This window comes from Manihot esculenta, chromosome 1 (assembly GCF_001659605.2).
Source record: "Manihot esculenta cultivar AM560-2 chromosome 1, M.esculenta_v8, whole genome shotgun sequence".
Taxonomy (NCBI): domain Eukaryota; kingdom Viridiplantae; phylum Streptophyta; class Magnoliopsida; order Malpighiales; family Euphorbiaceae; genus Manihot; species Manihot esculenta.
In genome coordinates, this window is record NC_035161.2 from 4,092,401 (window position 1) to 4,113,273 (window position 20,873).

The window sequence follows — 20,873 nt, forward strand, 5'->3', positions numbered from 1 at the left end:
TGGTTTTCGTTATTGTTTGCCATGTGGATCTCAGTCGGTATTGCAAGAATGGAACTTCGATGATGAAAAGATCTTCTTCATTCCTACAGACGGCGCCAATTGATGTGCTAAGATCCAGAAAAAGGGTTTTACAGTGGTTGTGTAAGCTTGATTGGAGAGGAAGATATTCCTTCCTTTTTATCCCTTTCCCTTTTGTCTGCTACTGCTACTGATGTCTAACTGCCTCTATGCTATAGTGACACCTGTCTCTGTCGTTCAGATTTGTATGTATAGGGTGTTAAAGCCCCTCTCCACGCCAAACGACCATTTAATTCTCCTCAGCACGTATGCGAGCAGGGCTGCGAAGTGACTGAGCCAACTATTCTCCCTCACATCACATCACCGGGTTGGATTATCTCCCGTTGGACTTGGGCTTGGGGTGGATCCAGCTTGCCCCGCGTGTTCAGGTCAAGACTTGAAATGCTGAACCCATCAGCTAAAGGGAGGTTTCATGAACTTTGGGCCGGCGTTATTCTCTTGGACCCGGTCTCGTCCAAAGTAAAAGAAGTCCGGCGATCATCACATTATAAAAATAATTCGATTTAATTTTCAAACGAATCTTAATTTTTATATTATAACTCGAAATCAACCATTTTAATAAATTCATTTTTGAGTTTAAATGAATTTTAAAAGAATTAAATTTAAATTGAATTTAAACTTAATAAAATTTAATTGAATCAACGTAAGTAAAATTCGTATAAAATTTCATGAATTAAACTTAAACTTTCTAAATCAGCTTGATTTAATTACATCTCTATCTATACCATACGCAAGATCCTAAAAAACAAACACCGGAGAGACACTCCCACACACACAATCAATATTACGTAAACAATCATTTCATAATGTTCCAAGACAACAGTGAATTAGTAGGCTTCTGTAACAGTCCGGACGTGATCCCCGACACTGTTACCGCTCACGGCCCAGGGCTATCCCTCGCCTGGCCCTCTCGCCACCTCGGGCTTTCCACTGGCATCATGAGCAGCTCTTAACATCCCTTCACCCTCACGGGTTCCAGGCAGGATTTGTCCCCTTGGGTTCTCGTCAAACGCATCCTTCCCCAAGTGGATTTGGCCCAAATTTCCCTTTGGAAATTAGGTCGCCTCCCCCACTACTCGAACCCTTGACCTCCCACTTTAAGGGAATAGTCTGGTGAGAGTGAGTACCAATTGTTCCATTCTAAAACTACTAAACTGTAACGTAAACATAAACTACCACATTACAAACATACGTCACTTAATCTTTACCCTGCTGACTTCTGAGCTCTGACTTAAACCTGCAAACCTGGGGTTAGGGGAGAGGGGTGAGCTAAAAAGCCCAGTGAGTAGAAACATAGAAAACAGTTCATTTAACACCATAAAATCAGTAAAAACCTTTTAGAAAACACATTTTACCCCTCTAGAAGCCTCTGGCATCTTCAGAAATCCAGATTCCAACGGAGATTCCGCCGGAAGGTAGGGATTCCGATGCTGGAATCTAGCCGGGTATTACAGCTTCAGGCATTTGGGGAATTAAACAATAGCTAACCCTTAACCTTAAATCAGATGAAATCAATCATATTGATCTTTTTTGGCTATTAAGCTCAAATTTTTAGGTCTCAATTTCCCTCTCACACCTTCTACCTCTAGTTTATCATCTTTTATAATACGACATTTGATGCTTAATGTTAGACATGAACTCAATTGATTTTTAACTAAATATATATTTCCAGCTTTAAATTTTTCTAAAAAAAGTTTATAACACTTTAAATTTTGAAAACTGATAAACTTTAATTATTTAAAAATGTAAATAAAATAATTTCGTAATGTTAATATAAGATATTGTAAACTACAACCGCGTTGATATATATCTACAATTCTCAAATGACTGCTTAAATTCACCATTAACAATTAATAACTTAACAATAGTAATCATATACAATGTATAAAATTTCAAATTAAAATTCATTCTATATTTTCTGTAATAAAAAATCATTCAAATTGATTTAAGAATATTTCAGAGATCCATACTACTTGCTAAAGATTTTAGTTTCACTTTTAAATTATTTAGGTGCATCATGAGACATCTTCTACAACCCTTTTAACAAAATTCATGTGTGAAAATGTCTTCATAGTCCATTTGTGCTACATGTATTTCCTGTCGCATACTATCATTCATATCCTTACACATTATCTTGATACTAAATATCCATCTTAACATCCACATTTCTGCCACTTCATTTAGGGTAAAATCAAGAAAATAAAATCATCCAGTTTGCAACTAAAATAATTGGTATTAAGGCATTTGTTCACGTATCATGCAATTGCCTATAATGAACTACTACTCTAACCATACAGCACAAAGATCCAGTGGCCAAAACCATTAAGAAAAATAAGAGAAAAATAAAAGAAAAAGCTTCATTTGAGATCATATAAATTACAAGTTAGAAGTTACAGACTTATTGACAATGCAAAAGCAGCCTGGAGTACCAAATTTTCCCCCAAGTACAATGCCAACTAGTGTGGTACTAAATCTTTTTACAAGCATTCCAGGCATGCCGCTACAAACAATACTATCCCATTTACCTGACACAATTTATACATACAACCATGTCATGTTCAGAAGCTTGAAAGCGAATTTTAAGGTTAAAAATACCAGTACTATGCCATCTCAGTGAATTCTGCTGCTACATAATTTTACAATCAACTGAGAGTACCTAAATTGTAGAAGCTCATGCTGTGGATTCACCGTCCTTCCTAAGTAATTCCTACAGAAAAACAACTTCAATGAGTATCAATTTTGATCGTGCCCCCAGAAAGAAAAGAGGAAAAGAATGGGTAATCACGATTCATTAAGGCGGTTATGTCACAGAATTAGACAGTTATGTCTCACCACTTGATGGAAAAATGATTTACTTTCAGCTAACAACAAAAATCATCAGCTACTAAAAGCCATTGTCCTAAATACTAACAGTTAAATCATTGTGTAACAAAAGAGTTGATTCTTCCATGCCAGAGAAATTACAAGTCATGAAATGCAATTTGATCTTTGAAGTATGTTGTGTGTGCACTTAACTCAGAGGGAAAAAAACCATCCTGGGAGGGAATAATATGATCTTTTGTACAGATAAATATGAACGAGTACTCGAACCAATCTCCACACAGGTCCCTTAAGAGCAACCCATGCAGTGTCCAAGGAGCATACTTTTAAGCTTCATTCAATAAATTACTTTTTTGTTTGCACGCTATGACAACTTGAATAAAGCAACATACTTTATTGAAATCATATTTGTCAAATAAGCAACATAAACTATCCTGAATTCCACAGAAGGTAGTTTTTTTTAGATAAATATATATATATGTATAGAGAGAGAGGGGGGGGGGGGGGAACTGGGGAGAAAATTACTGATTTGGCAGAAGCAATGGACAGCCGTTGCCTTTCTTTCTTCTCTCGCAAGCACTCTCCACACCAATTAGAGAAATCCTTTTGATATTTCTTCATTTCCCTAAAAACTGAACTGGAAAAAGACAACACAAACGTATGTGTAAAGCCAGTAAAAAATTCTAAGCTTGCAAGTTCAAGATGAGTTCAATATGGAAGGCTTATCAGTCTGTTCTGTGAAAAAAATTACAAGATAAATAACTAAGACATCAATAGGATTCCTATCAAATAACAGGCAAAAAGAAATAGAGGTAAGTATGAAAATTAATTTTAACACTCCACACATATTGACCTAGTTTTCTGAAAATTTAATTAAAGGGAAAGGCTCTTGCTGACAGGAGTAGCAAATAAAAAACAGAAAAATTACAATTGCACCAAGTGGTCAACCAATCAAATGGTTGGGAAATCCAAAAAGAAAAACGATGTAAAGAAACTAGAAAATTTTGAAAAATGGACCAAAGTTAACTTTTTGCCTAGAATCAGAACAAACAGCAACTTTATTAATTGATTAGCAAGTAGTGCAGGACAAACATGAAAAATCTACCTTCTACACCAAAGGAGTAGATTGATCCTATGACCAGAAGTAGTAGCCCTAGCACCATGCCTGTGACGACCACGATGAAGCACAGCTCCGCCAGGGACGTGAGAATAGTCAAAGATCTCCTATTTCACAGAAAATACTTCAAAAAAAGTGAATGCTACAAAATTTATATGCAAAAGAGAAAATTATCAATAAGTCTAGATTGCATAAACTACATGTAAAAACCATGCAGTTTTACCAAACAAGTTAAAATAGCAATGCTGTTCCATAATCGTAGATTGTGATCTGATGAAACACTGATTTTGAGAAAAAGCAAAACAATCAACACTTGTCTGCTTATCAAGTTTTTACACAATCAAGGGTTCAAGCAGCCTCATGCACAAATGACATTTTCAAGTTTTCCAAAAAGGGGAAAGGAACTTTTGAAAACAAAAGGCAAAACCTTTTGCTGTCTTCTTGAGTTGATAGTTCTACAGAGAAACAAGTTTTTACTCTGGTTGCACCCATTAATTGTTCATGGAAATGAGTGAAATAGCATGAGAATAGAGTTGTTATTCCCCATATGGAATAGCTATCTTAAATGCAATAGATATTCCACATTCACAGAATCAAATTCTACTTGAAATTTGTAAATGTGAAATATTTAGTACAAAGAATAGATATTTCACAAAATTATGGAATACAAATTCTACACCAAAAAAAGAAAGAAAGAAAAGAAAAGCTATTTAACAGCCATGGAGTGGCTATACCATCTTTACCCTATTCTATTTTGCAAACCAAATGAAGCCATAAAGCCGTTACAGAAAGACATTACTAAACCATTTAACCAATATTGACAGACAACCAACGTCCGCAATAATACTATTAGAAACAACACAATTATCCACTCTCATGACTAAATGATTATTTCATAAGAATATTCACAATTAAATTAGAATACATTGGCTGTACACGTTGTAAGTATACTAGAAAAAAACTTTCTTCAAAAATAGTAACAATATAAGTCTTGGCTTTGTCTTCTGCTTGAGAAAGCTCCACCTTAGAGACTAACATACCTCTGACTGACTTCCAGTATTTACATGTTTATCACATCGTGTTCCCCGGAAAAACAATTCTCCACCAGAAAATTGCTTACCCAAGCAAACGTTCAAAGTTACTTCTGAATCATCCACATGAAAGCCTACAAATGCAAAATTACTTAGACCATCATTTTGATACAACATGAAATTCAAATAAACATATTTTGTGAATGAAAATTATATCTTGCAGATGTTATACTATTATTGTATAGAAAAATCATAGAAATTTTGAGAAGGATGGAGCATATTTGTGAAATTACCATCAATAAATAATTGAAGAAGCATACATACTGTTATGAACTAATTAATATTATATTTGATAATTAATTTTCAAAGAATCATCATGCCCAAATTTGATTGGGAGTTGCTAGTTGAAAATTAAGTACAAGCTAATAACTTCCTACTACACAAAATAAATTAGAAGGGATTTTTCTATTTTTATTTTTACTTGATATATTGGTACTTTGATTCAATTCACCATCAGGATATCCAAACCGGATGCAGGGGCAAGGATACATAAAATATATCCGGATCTTACATCCTAAACTGAATCCGTAACACCCTGGCTCATGCGAAGTCCTAACTGAACCGCAAGAAGTCCGGGACAAATTAACAATAAGGATTCAAGCAATAAACCCGAATCTCGCATGCGGTAAAAAGGGGGAAAGAGGAGTATTTGGATCCAATGACAGTACCCCCAACATATATGGGACCAAACAGCTAGACAATCCCAGAATTTAAGGAATCCTACACCAATTCAACTACTAACGAAGAGAGGACATCAAATCCTACTCAGGTTGGGTGTCCACACCAACAAAGGACTCCTAGTTCATCTCCCATTAAGACAATCCAAGACCAAGATGGGTTCCACAATCTAGTCCTACAAGTATTTAACTAATACAAGTATTGGAGAGGCCCACAATGAATCACCCGATGTTCTCTTATCTTGCAAATCCAAACTCCAAGGAGATCAGGACAGCATCACTGCTATCTCCCATGGATAAATGTTCTTTTTTTCTTTCTCCTCTTCTCATTTTGCTTCCTCTTCTTCATTTCATCATATTAAAATATCATTTTATTTACATATCTTTAAGTAGATAAAATTAGTGATCTCAATCCTACTATAAATTTTGGATTGATCAATTTAAATATACCTATATGATATATTTATTTGATTATTTTACTAATCTTCAATCTTTTATATCCTTTTAGTGATTATTATTACTTTTTTCTAATTTTATGCTATTAGCTACTGCTATTTGGAGTTAATATCTATTTTTTGGCTTCTGAACCTATGATTATGCAAATATTTGATATAATAATTTGATATTGACCTCTTTTAAAATAATATAATTTGTACTAAGAAGTTAACAATAATCAAAACTATAATTTTATAATAATTATATTTATTATAGACATTTGCAAATAATTTTTTAAACCGACTAAATATTCTGATATTTGATATACACTGTTATATATATGCGTAATCATTTTATTGATGTATTATCATTGGCCTCCTTATGAAAATTTTCTAGCTTTACACCTGTATGACCAGCTGACTAGCATAAGTTAGGTGGCATACCAGGTCAACCAAAGAAATCTAGGCCTAGGTCATCCCCGTGGGTCAATCAGGATCCATGTCTTCTATATTTGTGACATATTAAAATAAAAATAAAAAAGAAAAAGAAGAAAGATCCAATGGTACGTAATTGCATAGTAGTTACGTGCCATGCAAGCATATTAAAGGCCAAATGGCCATTTCTTTGACGACGAAAAGAAAATTAAAAGAAAAGAAAAAAAAAAGCTCAAAACATATTAAAAATACACGGTGAAGAAGAGGCATTTGTGGGTGATTTTTTTTGTGCATTTATTGGTTTTTGTTTTTAAGGAAACTCTCAATTTCCACCAAGAGAAGGAGTAATCAAATTCTACAAGGTATATTTATATTGTGGTAATATTTTCCATGTTAATTATGTGATTGCATTAAGGCTGATGGAACAAGTATAGTTATTAGAGTTTTGGTATGATCATGGATTAGAATTCATTTCTTTAACACTATGTTTCAATTCTAGTTCTTAAAATTTTGTAAAATTCAATGGAATTTCATGTTGTGTGTTTGGTTTGAATAGAAATTAGAATTCAATTCTAGGAATTGAATTCCATGGAATTGGCTATGACTAAAACCAATTCCTTTCAAATTTGATAGAATTTGAAATGATTTCCACATAAATTACATAATAATATTTTTGGACTAAAATGCTCTTATCAAACAATTATCTCAATCATCCATTTTCTTATCTTTAAATAAATTATATTAATTTAAAAAGATAAAAACCTGTTGACCAACATAGAAGATTCTTAATTAGGAGGATTCATATTTTTTGCATCCTAATTAGGCTTGATTATAGGAATTTTATTTTTATTATAAATATTCCTAAATTAGATTGATTTTTTATATATAAATACTCAAAACCCTGTAAAAATCAATTCAATTGAAATAAAATTAAAAAATCCTTCCAAATTTCTTCATGGTATCAAAGCTTTTGCTTGATTTAGGATTCCAATTCAATTTTAGACTTTCAAAACCCTGGACAACCAAATTTGATACTCACCTACGTAGACCCATTTTTCTGCATCACCGCCTACCCCATTAGACTCGCAGCCTCTTCACTGGCCATCCGCCATCCTCCGATGACCGAGATCTTGGCTTGTGTGACTCACGCGCCACCCTCCCTCTGCGCATGAGCTTGTTTCCTGCGTAGATCTTCACGCCCGAACTTCGTTGCTGCCTTTGGACCTCTCTTTCCTTGGTGTTGATTATATGTTTTATTGGTGTGGGCAGCCTCCAACCGTTTGGGTATTCCTTGGCTTTGTTGTTGATCTCTATTATGGCAGAAGCAAAAAGGATTTTTTGCTAAGAAGAGTATTGATTGAGTGTTTGTTTTAGTTGGACAATCTCTTTCCCATTGTTGTGGTTGCTTTGTTGTTGTTTTCTAACATGTTGTCTCTTGATAGTGCTCCATATATTATTGATTCTGGTGCAAACAAACATATGACGGGCTTCTCTAAACGCTTCCTTAATCACCTTCCGTGTTTACAAAATGATACAATCTAGCTTATGGTTCTTCCGTTCCTGTCTCTGGAATTGAATCGATTGTTTGTACTTTCAATATTAAGCTATCCTCTGTTCTCCATATTCCTTATTTTCCTATTAATCTTTTATATGTGCTCTTAGCAAAGCTCTTAATCCTAAAATTGAGTTTTTTTTTTCTAACCATTGTGTTATTCATGACCTTCAAACTAGGAAAATGATTGGTTATGATAGACTGCACGATAGCTTATATATGTTGGAAGGGAATATGAGTTTGAATTCAACTGAGCTCTTTTTAAAAGAAATTAGAATGTCAACCAGAAAATCATATAGTGGCATCGACGGTCAGGACACCCAAAATTTATCCTGATTTATTATTCAAGACCCAATATGGTTCTTTAGTTTGTGATGCTTGTGAGTATGCTAAGTATACAAGAACCTATGATCCCTTTTGTGACCTACTCAAACGGTCTCACTATCTGATAATCGTTTATTACTTTTATTAATTGATGCACTCAGCATGACTTGGGTTTATTTGATAGAGGCAAAGAGTGATATGGTTTTTTACTTTCAATCTTTTTAGAAGATGATTTATACTTAATTTGATACTAAGATAAAAGTTTTGAGAACTAATAATGGCACAGAGTAGTACATAGATGGTTGTTTTTTCTGCTTATATGGAGTCTAATGGAATACTACATCAAACTAGTTGTCTTTATATTAGTGCTCAAAATGGTAATACTGAAAGAAAAAATAGGCACTTGTTGAAAGTAGCCCGATCTCTCTTTTTCATCATGAATCTTCCAAAAACTTATTAGGGACATAGAGTCTTAGCAGCAGCTTATCTCATTAATAAAATGTCTCTCAAAACTCTTGCCTTTAAAAGCCCTTTAAAGGTTCTACAAGAGGAAAATACTTATAATGTTCCACCAAAGGTATTTAGGTGCACGTGTTTTGTTCATATTAGGATAGGTGGGAAGCTCGATCTGAGTGCTCTTAAATGTGTGTTTGTTAGGTACTCTCCCACATAGAAAGATTATCATCCCCCATCTAAAAAAAGTATAGATGTTACGTTTAGAGAGACTAAACCTTACTTCAATATTATCACATTACCTCTTCAGGGGGAGGATAATAGGGGAGGACAATAGAAGAGAAGAGATTATTCCTCAGACTCTAGAGCGTTTTACTCACTACTATACACGGGGAGACTATTGGAGATCAGGAAAAGATAATTGGGCATTTGAATAAATTAAATTTAAGGAAATACTCAAGAAGAGACACAACAGAAGCAGAAAAAGCTATTGTACAACAGTCTACTCAGTGTCATGAATCTTCCTCATCTCCATCTGGTGAGTCAACTCTAAACCTTAAGCCCATTGATGATATAGATAAAGCAATTGCTAAAAAAAAAAAAAGTTATGTCTTGCACAAAACACTCTATTTCTAACTTTCTCTCTTATAATTCTTTGTCTTTATCCTACAGAGCAATCGTCTTGTCTATTTTCTCTATCTCTATCTCGCAGGATTGGATGTAAGCTTTTAAAGGTTCTAATCGAAAGGAACCAATGATTGAAGAAATTTCTTAGCTGAAAATGAAAATGAGACTTGGGAGTTGGTGCCTCTTCTACCTTAAAAAAAAAAAACAGTTGGCTACAAATGGGTATTCACTGTGAAACACAAAGCAGATGGGTCAATTGAAAGATTCAAAGACCGACTAGTTGTCAAGGGATACATTCAAACTTATGGAGTAAATTATCAAGAGACATTTGTCCCCTATTGCCAAAATGAATTCAATTAGAGTGTTACTATCTTACGCTGCCAATCTTGACGGAGACCTATAGCAATTTGATGTGAAATATGCATTCCTCCATAGAGATTTAGAGGAGAAAATATAAATGGAAATCTTTTCTAGATTTGCTGATGAAAAATACAAAGGTGTGCAAGCTAAAGAAACCTTTATGTGGGTTAAAACAGTCGCCCAAAACTTGATTTGATCAATTCAGCAGAGCTATGATTTTCTTTGGCTATCAACAGAGCAATGCTCACTAGACTCTATTTATCGGACATTATAAGGGTAAATTAATCTTCTCATAGTCTATGTTGATGATATAGTAATGAAAGAGGATGACATTGAGATGACTCGACTGAAAAAACTTTTGGCTAAGAGTTTGAAATTAAAAATCTAAAAAAACTTTAATATTTTCTGGGAATCGAGGTTGCCAGATCAAAGAAGAAATTTTTTATTTCTTAGAGGAAATACATTCTAAATTTTTTGGAAGAAACTGATATGTTAAGCTACAACTGCAGAAACTCTTATTGAGAGCAATCACAAGCTACAAGCAGGGATTGGAGAATAAGTGAATATTAGCAGATATCAGAGGTTGGTAGGCAGATTAATTTATTTTCAGCATACTTTACCAGACATAACATATGCAATCAGCTTAGTCGGTCAGTTTATGGATAATCCTCGTGAGCCTCACATGCAAGCAGTTTTTGCATCTTGTGATACTTGAAGTCTACTACTGAAAAAGGTCTCCTATTCTTTAAACAAGGTTATCTCCGCATATACATATTTAAAAATGCATCTTGGGATAGATTTATGATAGGAGGTCGACTAGTGATTACTACACACTTGTAGAAAGAAACCTTGTCACTTGGAGAAGTAAGAAGCAAAGCGTTGTTGTTGTTGTTCGATCAGATCAAGTGTTGAAGTGGGATATAGAGTGATGGCACAAAGTATTTGTGAACTCCTGTTTATTGAAATTGAAACAGTTGGAGAGGGACAAACTGCTTTTGTACTGTGATAACAAAGCTGTCATCAGTATGGCTCACAATCTGGTTCAACATGACCCAACGAAGCATAGAGATTGATTGACACTTCATTAAAGAGAAGTTAATAAATGGTGTCTTGAGATTAAAACATGTGACTTCGGATGAACAGCTAGCTAGCTTATGTATTTTTCAAATGGCTCAGCAATAAGACCTACCTATCAAACCTTAATTTGTAAGTTGGCATGTGTAATATCTATTCACCAACTTGAGGAACAGTGTTGTCCAACATAGAAGATTCCTATTTAGGAGAATCAATATATTTGATATCCTCATTAAGCTTGACTATAGAGATTTTATTTTTATTATAAATATTCTTAAATTAGGTTAATTCTTTATGTTTAAATACTCAATCCTTATAAAACTCAATTCAATTGGAATAGAATTAAAAATTCATTCCAAAATTCTTCGAAACCATGAAACTAGTTTTCTAGTTATTTACTATTTATATATTTAGACAATAATATAAAATATTTTTTTCCTAACTTTATAATATCTAAGCTCATTGTACTCTTAGTGATAAGACTATTTATTTTGTTACATAAATTTTCAAGACATGTAAATTTATTTAATATTTATTAATATATTGTCAATGAATATATATATATGTTTGTAAATTATTATAAATTTATTAAATATAAATTTTTTGACAGCTTATAAATTAATTTTTTTTATACCAAACAAGAGTTAAGCGAAATTCGATTGAATTCTACATTTTAAGTTTTGTCATATAAAAAATGGAATTCATTTCAAATGAATTCTATCCAAAATTCAATTGAATTCTACGTAACTTTATCGAGTAGAGTTGAACCAAATGCTATGTTAAAAAGAAAAGTTCTTCATAAAAAATTATAATGTCCCTTGCAAAAAAAAATTGGAGCAGATCATTACTAAATCACTAATTTCTCTCTCACTCTTCCCCCATATCCCCAAATCAAAAACTTAAAATTAAATCAGAAGTATTACAAGATGAACATAAGCAAAAATTCTCTTTCCTAAGAAAGTCTTTTCTTGTTCCTCGCTTGTCATGTGTAGATTGTAGGGTTTGACATGGAGATATCAACAGAATATAAAAGGTTGCAATTTTATTGGAGGGAGGTGCTCAAGATTATGGTTTATGGATGATGGTTTACAAATGGATCAAAAGGAAGATTTAAGATCTTGTTGCAATATTGTTGGGATTCACATGGATGCCTTCTCCTTTGGTTAATCACAATGCTTAATGCAAACTCAGTGTGTTAGGCAATGAAACATGGTTGTTTCTCCTTTTGCAATTAACAAAATTTCAACTTCTTGACAATCTTTTATGATAAAGCCTTTTGCCCCAAGACGTTGATGTTTAATGCAAAATTTCACTATTTTTTCTCAATGAGATTTATGCTATTGGAAATGAATCTTGCCATCTAATTGATATTTAAGTAGTTTTTTCTTTCTATTCCTTTTTTTTTTTTTGTGGGATGTATGGAAATGGGTTTACTGATTAATATAGTAAAACTTTCCCATGTTTTCTTTTTCTATTAGTTGCCAATTTCTACAAATTATTACTCATAATCCAAATACATCAATTAACCCTTAAACTATTTAGGGAAAGTCCAATGCACCCCTAACATTTATTTTACCTATACACTCTTGCTCAAATTATGCTTATTGGTTAGGGTGCAAAAGATCAAAATTAAAATGGTTGTATTATGCCGATGCTTGTATAAACTATTGGAAGACATTTTATGCTAAGGCTACCACAGTGCAATTCATGATCAAGAATTGTTTAGGGTCTCAAGGCTCTAGGCTGTTCCACGAAGCTACAATTTATAAGCACTTGAAAATATACAAAAATTTTAGCAAAAGAATGCAGTAAGCTAGAACTTACCCAAGTCAACATCCCTATCTTTACCATATTCAACAACAAAACCATGATGAGAATCCAGAGTTGATCCACCAACTTCAGGAAAGAAAACTGCACCATAGAAAGAAATACATGCATAATATGCACACGTATATGCATAGGTATCTTCTAATGAAACAATAAACCAGACAACCTAATATGAAGATGTATATATCACCTTTAGATATAGGACGAACAAAGCCATCCATAAGCTTGTCAAGCATGGTTTCAAGACCAAAGTCATCAAGCACAGCACCATACTTGTTCATTGTATTTGGTCGCATGATTCGAAATTTTGCGTCATTAACCCACTTCTCAAAATTTTCCACCTAGGAAATCAAATTAACATAAGAGCATTTAAAACCATGAGACACATATATCTATCCAATTGTATAAAATATATACAAACAATTTTATCTGATTGTAATGGCACATGACAAATAGAAACTACAATGTTACCTCGGATAATAGTAAGTTACAGAATTGTGGCTGAAGCATTTCAAATGTAAACACTCCAGGAGAGGGTTCGGACATTATACTTCTAAAACTTTCCTCTGTGTTATCACTGATTGCTTTTATAAAGGAAGGAACAAAGAAGGTCGAAGGGTGCATTGCATACAATTCTCTATTCAAAGGCTGCACAAACATCACAAAGAATATTAGACAACTGGTTCATGGAAGCAACTCCTCAGCCTCAATCCTTTGTAAGACAAATGACATACACTCTGGAGAAAAATCCAGCAAATATATGAATGTAAAAATGTCATCCATTTCTTTTGACTATTACACTTTCAAGAGATGACCACCACCAAATTTCCACCCCATTCATAAATTTGTTTGCACAGAGCACGCTCCTTCGTACGGAGGAAAAGATATCATAAATTTTCCAACTATTAAAATAGGAAGAACCAATGAAAATATATTATTTCTTGGAACATAATAAAAGCCATCATATATCACATATCCATACCTGATAATTTGATATTATCTTCTGCCTGTATTCTCTATGTCTTTGAACCTGATAGAAGCCATTAAGGAAGAACGTTATGAAAAAATTCCAGAAGCCCATATAATTAATACCACATAAGCAGTTATGTACCTCATCTCTCTTCCTCCTTCCTCTCTCTACATAAAGAGGGAGAAGGAAGGGAACTTGAAGTGCTAGTACTACAAAAGTTGAGAAGCTTCAATTAAGAGGGTATAATTGGAAATAAAAATGATTAAATAATAGCAACCAAGTCAGTTTGGTTTAAATTTAAACAAAAACAAGGTGAATGTTCTTAATTATCTAGTTTAAAATATGATTTGATATCATATTTTAAGCACAATAGTGATAAATAAAAATAAACTTGCATAAATATTCTTTTATCCCTTCCTCTTCCTATCTCTACCTCCCTAACCTGGGGAGGAGGGGGTTAACATTTGACTAGCTTGGAGGTTAACCACCTTCAATAATGCCGTACATGGGCAAAAGAGGTATTTGTTAACCCTCTTAGGGTCATAAGAGTTAACAGTACAAAAATGTTAGGCTTAATACATAAATTTGTCCCTACACTAAAAAGGAAAATTTATTGCACTCTTTAATCTCTTATGTTTTGAAATGGCAAAAAAAAAAGATAAATAAAGTGGTATATTTAATCCATTTTCATTGAAGATTCAGCAAGCCTATTGATAAAATAAAAAACAAAAAAAATAAGGGTGTAATAGGTCTGTTTTTTTCCCAACAACCAGGGTGCAATAGGGCAGAATTTCAAAAATGCAATGGACTTTTCCTGATCATTTTAAGAGGCAAATTGCCTAGATTTTAGGGGTGTTTATCCCGTTCATTCAATTTTACAAGCATATTAATCTGCAGCTCAGGTCCAAAATCACCTTCATCCAAGCAGGAATACTTCTCAAGACCCAGATTCATCAATTCATTACAAAAGAACACAGAAGGCTAAGGTACTCCTCACCAGTACTCATCAGTACTCACAGACCCATACGAGCGATGGACTAGCCAAAGAAAGTTCTTTGCTTGAATAGATCTTTAATATTTTTCCCCACATACACAAAAATCAAAACCCACTGACTTCTGAAAATCCATATAAAAGATTACTTTCTGCAATTCGCCGTCAGTTTTTGTATCTTACATCAATTTGGTATCCAAGCAAGCACAGAAAGTTAAATACCACAACTTGCATTTGCACTGACCTAAGAAGGAATCAGAAAACACAAAAGAGCAAACAGAGAATCAGAACTGCAAGTTCATGTGCTTGGTGGACAGATAAGTATGAAGGCATTATTCATTGTTGTAGAAAATTTTGATTCATCAAGAAGTTAATTTATGATATATAGAAGATGCAAAGCTGCTGAACATTTTTCCAAGATTATTATCTATGTAGTACAAATAAAAGTCACTTAACCATTAAAAACATCCAATTGTTTAAAAAGTAGCATGCAACAATGCTTGTTCCAGTAGAATTTGATCTAGAATTGATAAGAGAAGGCACTTTGTTCATTGAGCCTTCTTCCAATTATGCTTGTTTGTTAACCATTTCAAACATCAAAGCTATTGTTGACAACTGATAAAGGAAACGGTAAAGTTAGTGCAACTGGATAGAGTTTGATCAAAAGCAAGGCCACAAAAAAAAAAAAAAGCAAAAGAGACAAAGAGAGAAAAAGATCCTTGATCATCATCATAAACACAAATGTCAATAACTGATGAAAAAGAGTGAACTGGAAGCAAACAGAACAAGAAGATAGGTGTTCTGCCATTGCACAACATACAAATCAAAGGAAATCTGATCTTCTGCATACGAATCAAAGAAAGCTGAATCTTCTGCATATATTGCTTCAACATTACTGTTCAATAATTCGATGGTCATATTGAAAATATCAATACTATGAAATCTCATTGCTGCTGTCATAAAAAAGGACAAAATGGAACCAAGAAACTCTTTTAATTCCAAGTCAAGCATGGAATGACTTGATTGAGGCTCATTATGGTGTTTCAACTTTCAGCACAAGTTCTCCAACCATGAGAGCATGATGTTGAACACAGGAGACCCTAAGAAGCAAAAGCTTAAGCACATGCTTAAGCATTAAATACAAGGCCATTTAACATATCTCACTTGGGAGTATCTAATTCCTGCCAAATAAGTATAGTGTTGTTATTATATTTACCTCACTAGCTCTAACTCTTACTAAGTTTTCTTCTTATCAAGTAACTATGTATATTTAGGTAATTTCGGGTTTTTTTATGGAAGTTGCATGTGGGTCTTAAATTAAACCCCATTAAAAATTTTAATTCTTGGTTAGATTATGTTGAGACCCTAATTCATCCTCCAGCAATGCATTTCAGAAGCACAAGAAAAAGCACCAAGATGTAGTTCACAAACTATACTAACCAAATACATATTTATGAACTATTTGACCTGTGAAGCTCCACAACTAAGCAAGCACATATTTATGAACTTTTTTACCTTTGGAATTCCACGCAGAAGCAACCAAAAGGACACTCCACCCTACAGCAATTTTAGTAATATGATTAATCCATTTTAGCTTTCCTGCTCAAATGTCCAAAAGTACATGCCTGATTAGGCTTTCTCAAGCATTAAGTGATTCATACATCGACAAAGAGATCTGTAAAGTGAAACTTTTAGCATCCTAAAGGGTGACAATTTCATGTTGTTGCTAGCAAACTTCTCCATCATGGTAATCAACATCCAAATCCATCTCACTATTATTTCTCCAAGTCCCACTGATCAAACTCATCTCTTCCTGTCTTTGATCAATTGCCTCAATCAACCAGTACCTGGATAATTATTTGGCTGCCAAACTGGATGATCAGCTGGAATTTAGATTTTAACTTGTAAGGAGTTGCAAGGGCGTAACTTATATGCAAAAGGCACATAGAGAAGAAGCCCCTAACTGAACTAATTAACTAAAAGCATTAAAAGGCAAAGAAGTCCTTAGCTCCTAAATAAACTAATTAACTAAAAGCGTAAAAAGCCATGAAATTTAGCTTATCCAAAAGCAAAATCCTTTACAAAATACAAAAGAAATAAAAGTTTAGGTGGATAATGCTTCATAAGGGAATGAGACTGTTGAGAAAAGAATTTGAGCTTTAATCAAAGGTTGCTCACACTCCTCACTCTTCCAAGTTCTGTCTATGCCTTTTCCACACGTCTATCAGCACCATCTTCGCATTCTCCTATATTCTCATCTAAACAAAAAATTAATGCGCCCTCACTGCAGTGCAGACCTTGGTATTAAAAAAAATTCTTCAAGGATTGAGAAATTCAACGAGTTAGACATGAGTCTATGTTACAGTAAATAACAACACGAGAACACTCGCTGAAAACAGAAAGCAGGGCCTAAGGACACTTTCGTCATTTCACTTTCAACGAAAAAACACGTATCCGTTGGAGCTTCAAACCAGCAAAAACAAAACCCTAAAAGAGAAATTCGCAATCCTCCCATATCATCCGCTCCGTTTGGCTGTTACATAAACACCAAACGCGAAAAGGGAAACCATAATTCAAAGGGAAGAGCTTGAGGGTGATTATTTTTTTTTTCCTTTGTGAAAAAAGGAGAGAAAATCCGATTAATTTTCAGTGATTTTCTCCAAATTACCATACATTGTAAACAATTAACAAAAAAATCCGTCTCTGAAAAAATCCGATTAATTTTCAGTTATTTTCTCCAAATTATCATACATTGTAAACAATTAACAAAAAAATCCGTCTCTGAACGTACCCTGGTTCCCTCTCCATGAGGCAAGTACTTCAACAGAATTTCCCTCATGAACTTCATCTTATCATCTCTACTCACACTAAGCATACTCGGCGGCAAGTACTGTTCCAACGAGCTAAAGACCGAAGGACTAAAATCCAATTGCAGATCCTCATAGCTCTCCGGCTTATGATCTTTATTAGGATTCAGCCTAAGCCTCTGACTCGGCGTCACAGAAACAACCGGAGTTGCCTGCTTCCCGGAGTTCGCAGCTGCCACAGTACCGTTACCATCTCCGGCGACCGGAGGCACATCCCGGCGATCACCAGACATGATGAAGGTCACAGTATGTATGGGAAAGCAAAGGCTATCTTAAAGCATTGGCAGTGAATGGAAATGGCTGAGGATGAAATGGGAATTTCGGGAGAGAATTAGGGTTTCTGCAGCGGAGCTGAGCTAAAGCTAAGAGGTTCTTGCTGTGGAACGTGAAGTGAGGGGGTTTGTTGCCCGTTTCAGTTAGGGTTTGGCAAAATTTGGTAGTTTTTGCGCTGCTTTATAGAAGCATGACATTTGACACTCGTTTGTTTAGCGCGTGAATGTAACACTACTTATCAATTGGGTGTTGTCTAGGACCCCACGTTGAATATGGCCATTGTAATGGGGAGTATTTAAGGATGGCGTGTGAGTGTTCTAGGATTTTCTTATGGCTATACGGTACAAAACTATCTGCGTTATCTAGGCAACTGGATATTGAGCAATAAATGTAAAGAAATTATTTTTCCTAATATTTTTAAAATCCACATTTACAGTCTTTTTTACCTTTTTCTTATTAATTAAACAGGTGAATTTTAAAGGAAAATTTAATTAATCTATTTTAATTTTTAGTTTGAAAAATAATTAATTAATCTTTAAGTTTTTATTTCGTCTACCTGTTAGTCTTTATGTGAAATTTAAATCAAGTTTTATATTCGTCAATGTATTTAAATGAATCAGCAACTATTATTATATTAAAAATTTTGGCTTACCAAAGACTGGTCGTTCTCTTTCCTCTCTCGTCTTTTCTTTTTTTCTTGGAGAGCAGTTCCCTTGTCCTCTGTTATCCACAGTCTCTCCCTCCACCTTCCACGCAATGGAGGCTTCCTTCCATGCCGGAGAGTGAGTCTTTTCCTCCCACCTCTAGGCAAAGTTTGATATATATTTTTGAGTAATTTTGGTGACAGATTCCATTGTTATTGGAGTTGATTTGTTTAGATCTATTTGCTAAGTAGTTTGGTTTTCTAGGTCTTGAGTCTTTCTTCTCGGTGTTTTTATTGTGCATGCAAGCTTCTAAACCTTTCCGGACTAAGCTTCAAAGAGAAATTTTCTTTCGCTACACGTCTTGGTGGACAAGATCCAGAAGGTTTTCGCTTTTGTTTATTGGTAGTCGTTTAGATTCACTTCGTCGAGCCACTTCCCTTTGCTTGCTAGTGCCTTGACCATCATCATTCCTAGTTCTCTCATCCTTTGGTACCCAAAGCTAATAATTTTGGATCCTCACTGCCAGCGAAGACCGCCGACAGTTGGTCGCTTTGGACTCTATTTGAAAAGCGTGAGGTTATATCTGTTGGTCCCTTTAGTCTTGGATAACGGCGACTGTTGAGATGTGATGCTTCTCCTGCCATGACCAGCTAGGTTAGATTTGGATGTGATTGGGCTTGTGTTAGACCTTCATATTTTAGTTAGGCCGGGGTTTTCTTTTAATTGGCTTTTTTATGTTCTTGTATTTGGATTCTTAGGCCTATCTTTACCAATCAATCTTATTTTTGACAAAAAAAATACTATTATATTTACATAATAGTTCATAATTTTAGAAAATATAATGACTATAGTTATTTTTTTCAATAAATTTAACCTTTAAAATGACTAAAGGCATTAGAGAGTAAACAAAGAACAGATAATGGCTAACTACTCTATTTTTTAAAAATAGATAATTAAGTTATTAATTTCATTAAAATAAATACTCTAAAAAGTAAGTCTTCAATTTTAAATTCCATTTATTTTTTCAAGGATTAAAACAAAAAAATAGAAATGAAGGAGAATTTATGCCATTAATGTTCAGAGTTTAACATTCATGAAAAGGGAGGTTATCTGATTATGGAACTAATATTCAAAAATATAAATTTTTTTTTTTTTTTTAAATGGCGATCAAGATTAGGAGAGTAGAATTTGAAATCTCTCACATTTACTCTAATAAACTTTCTACCAGATTAAGTGTGTAAATTCAAAAAAAAAAGTTAAATAATAAAATTAATTGATTGTGAATTGCAACATAAATAAAAGTTTTACACAAAAACCATATGCTTGTGAGAACTTTGTGATTTTAAATTAATATTTATTCTCTACTCCTTAAAAAAAATTTTAACAAAAGTTTCTCTTTTTTAAAAAAGAAAATTCAAAAATGATAAATATAAGTAAATATATTTTATATCTTTTAATTTTTAAACTCATAATTTTAGTGATATTGCTCTGAATTTTTTCAGCGAATATTGGTTTGGTTAGATATGGATTTATAAAATAAGGGAACACTAGGTGGTTAGCTACGAATAATTACTCTACTATTTAAGTTAATAATAAATCTCAAATAGATATTCTGAAAAATGATTCAGATCAAATTTAGAGTGTCTTATTATAGATTTTGAGTTGGTGGTGTCTTACTAAGATTAGGATTCCTTTCATTTTTCTCCATTGAAAACCATCTTGGTACTATCCCTTAGAGTTATGCTAGAAATTTCCTTCTTATACCTCAAAAAAATTTCAATTGTGTAGGAATTAAACATTTTAACTGACTGGTTCTAACGTGATCCAAGTGGTTTACCTTGAGGTTAAAGGACCTTGTTTAAGGGGTCTTGATCTAAATAAATTGATTCTCAAATCTTTCAAGTTAGAATTCGGTATCCAAAGTCAAATCTCCCTATGTGGAATCTGGACTTGAAGACTAAATTTTAAGTGTTCAGTCTTTTTTTGTGTTGATGTGGTCTATAAAAATCGAATTTCTTAATACAGATTAACCTTTAAAGTTGAATGAGTCTTGATTTGATTTCTGAAAATCAAAATTTAAAGAGTATTTGCATCATTAGTTTTTGAGTATAAATCTTTAAGTTCGATTTGAAAAAATTTAATATGGTTTGATTAGATTTCATATAAAAAAATTGTTTAGTTTAACTCATTTAATAGTATAAACGAAGTATCATTCTGCATTTCTATTTTTCTTTATAAGTGTTTACATATATACACAAG

General features: G+C 33.6%; 1 protein-coding gene and 1 long non-coding RNA gene across 4 annotated transcripts; one reads left to right on the forward strand and one right to left on the reverse strand.

Annotated features, from left to right (window-relative positions):
- Positions 1–2,421: 2,421 nt before the first annotated feature.
- Positions 2,422–18,185, reverse strand: LOC110624541 (2-oxoglutarate and iron-dependent oxygenase domain-containing protein CP2). 3 transcript variants are annotated; one of them, XM_043953897.1, is made up of 11 exons: positions 17,622–17,759; positions 14,754–15,074; positions 13,981–14,048; positions 13,852–13,899; positions 13,341–13,517; positions 13,060–13,210; positions 12,867–12,953; positions 5,056–5,180; positions 4,004–4,122; positions 3,424–3,535; positions 2,422–2,785 (listed from the first exon to the last, which is right to left on the reverse strand). In XM_043953897.1, exons 2-11 carry the CDS (start codon positions 14,791–14,793, stop codon positions 2,750–2,752), a joined length of 963 nt encoding a protein of 320 aa, XP_043809832.1. In that variant the 5' UTR covers positions 14,794–15,074; positions 17,622–17,759; the 3' UTR covers positions 2,422–2,749. The 3 variants fall into 3 exon arrangements, with proteins under 3 accessions (XP_043809832.1, XP_021625439.1, XP_021625431.1); XM_021769747.2 differs by lacking the exons at positions 13,981–14,048; positions 14,754–15,074 and having other exon boundaries at positions 2,422–2,603; positions 2,735–2,785; positions 17,622–18,185; XM_021769739.2 differs by lacking the exons at positions 13,981–14,048; positions 14,754–15,074 and having other exon boundaries at positions 17,622–18,168.
- A 437-nt stretch (positions 18,186–18,622) lies between these two features.
- LOC110624558 lies at positions 18,623–19,368 on the forward strand. Its single transcript, XR_002489439.2, has 2 exons — positions 18,623–18,752; positions 18,879–19,368. It is a non-coding gene; the product is annotated as an uncharacterized LOC110624558 (long non-coding RNA).
- The last annotated feature ends 1,505 nt before the right edge of the window (positions 19,369–20,873 follow it).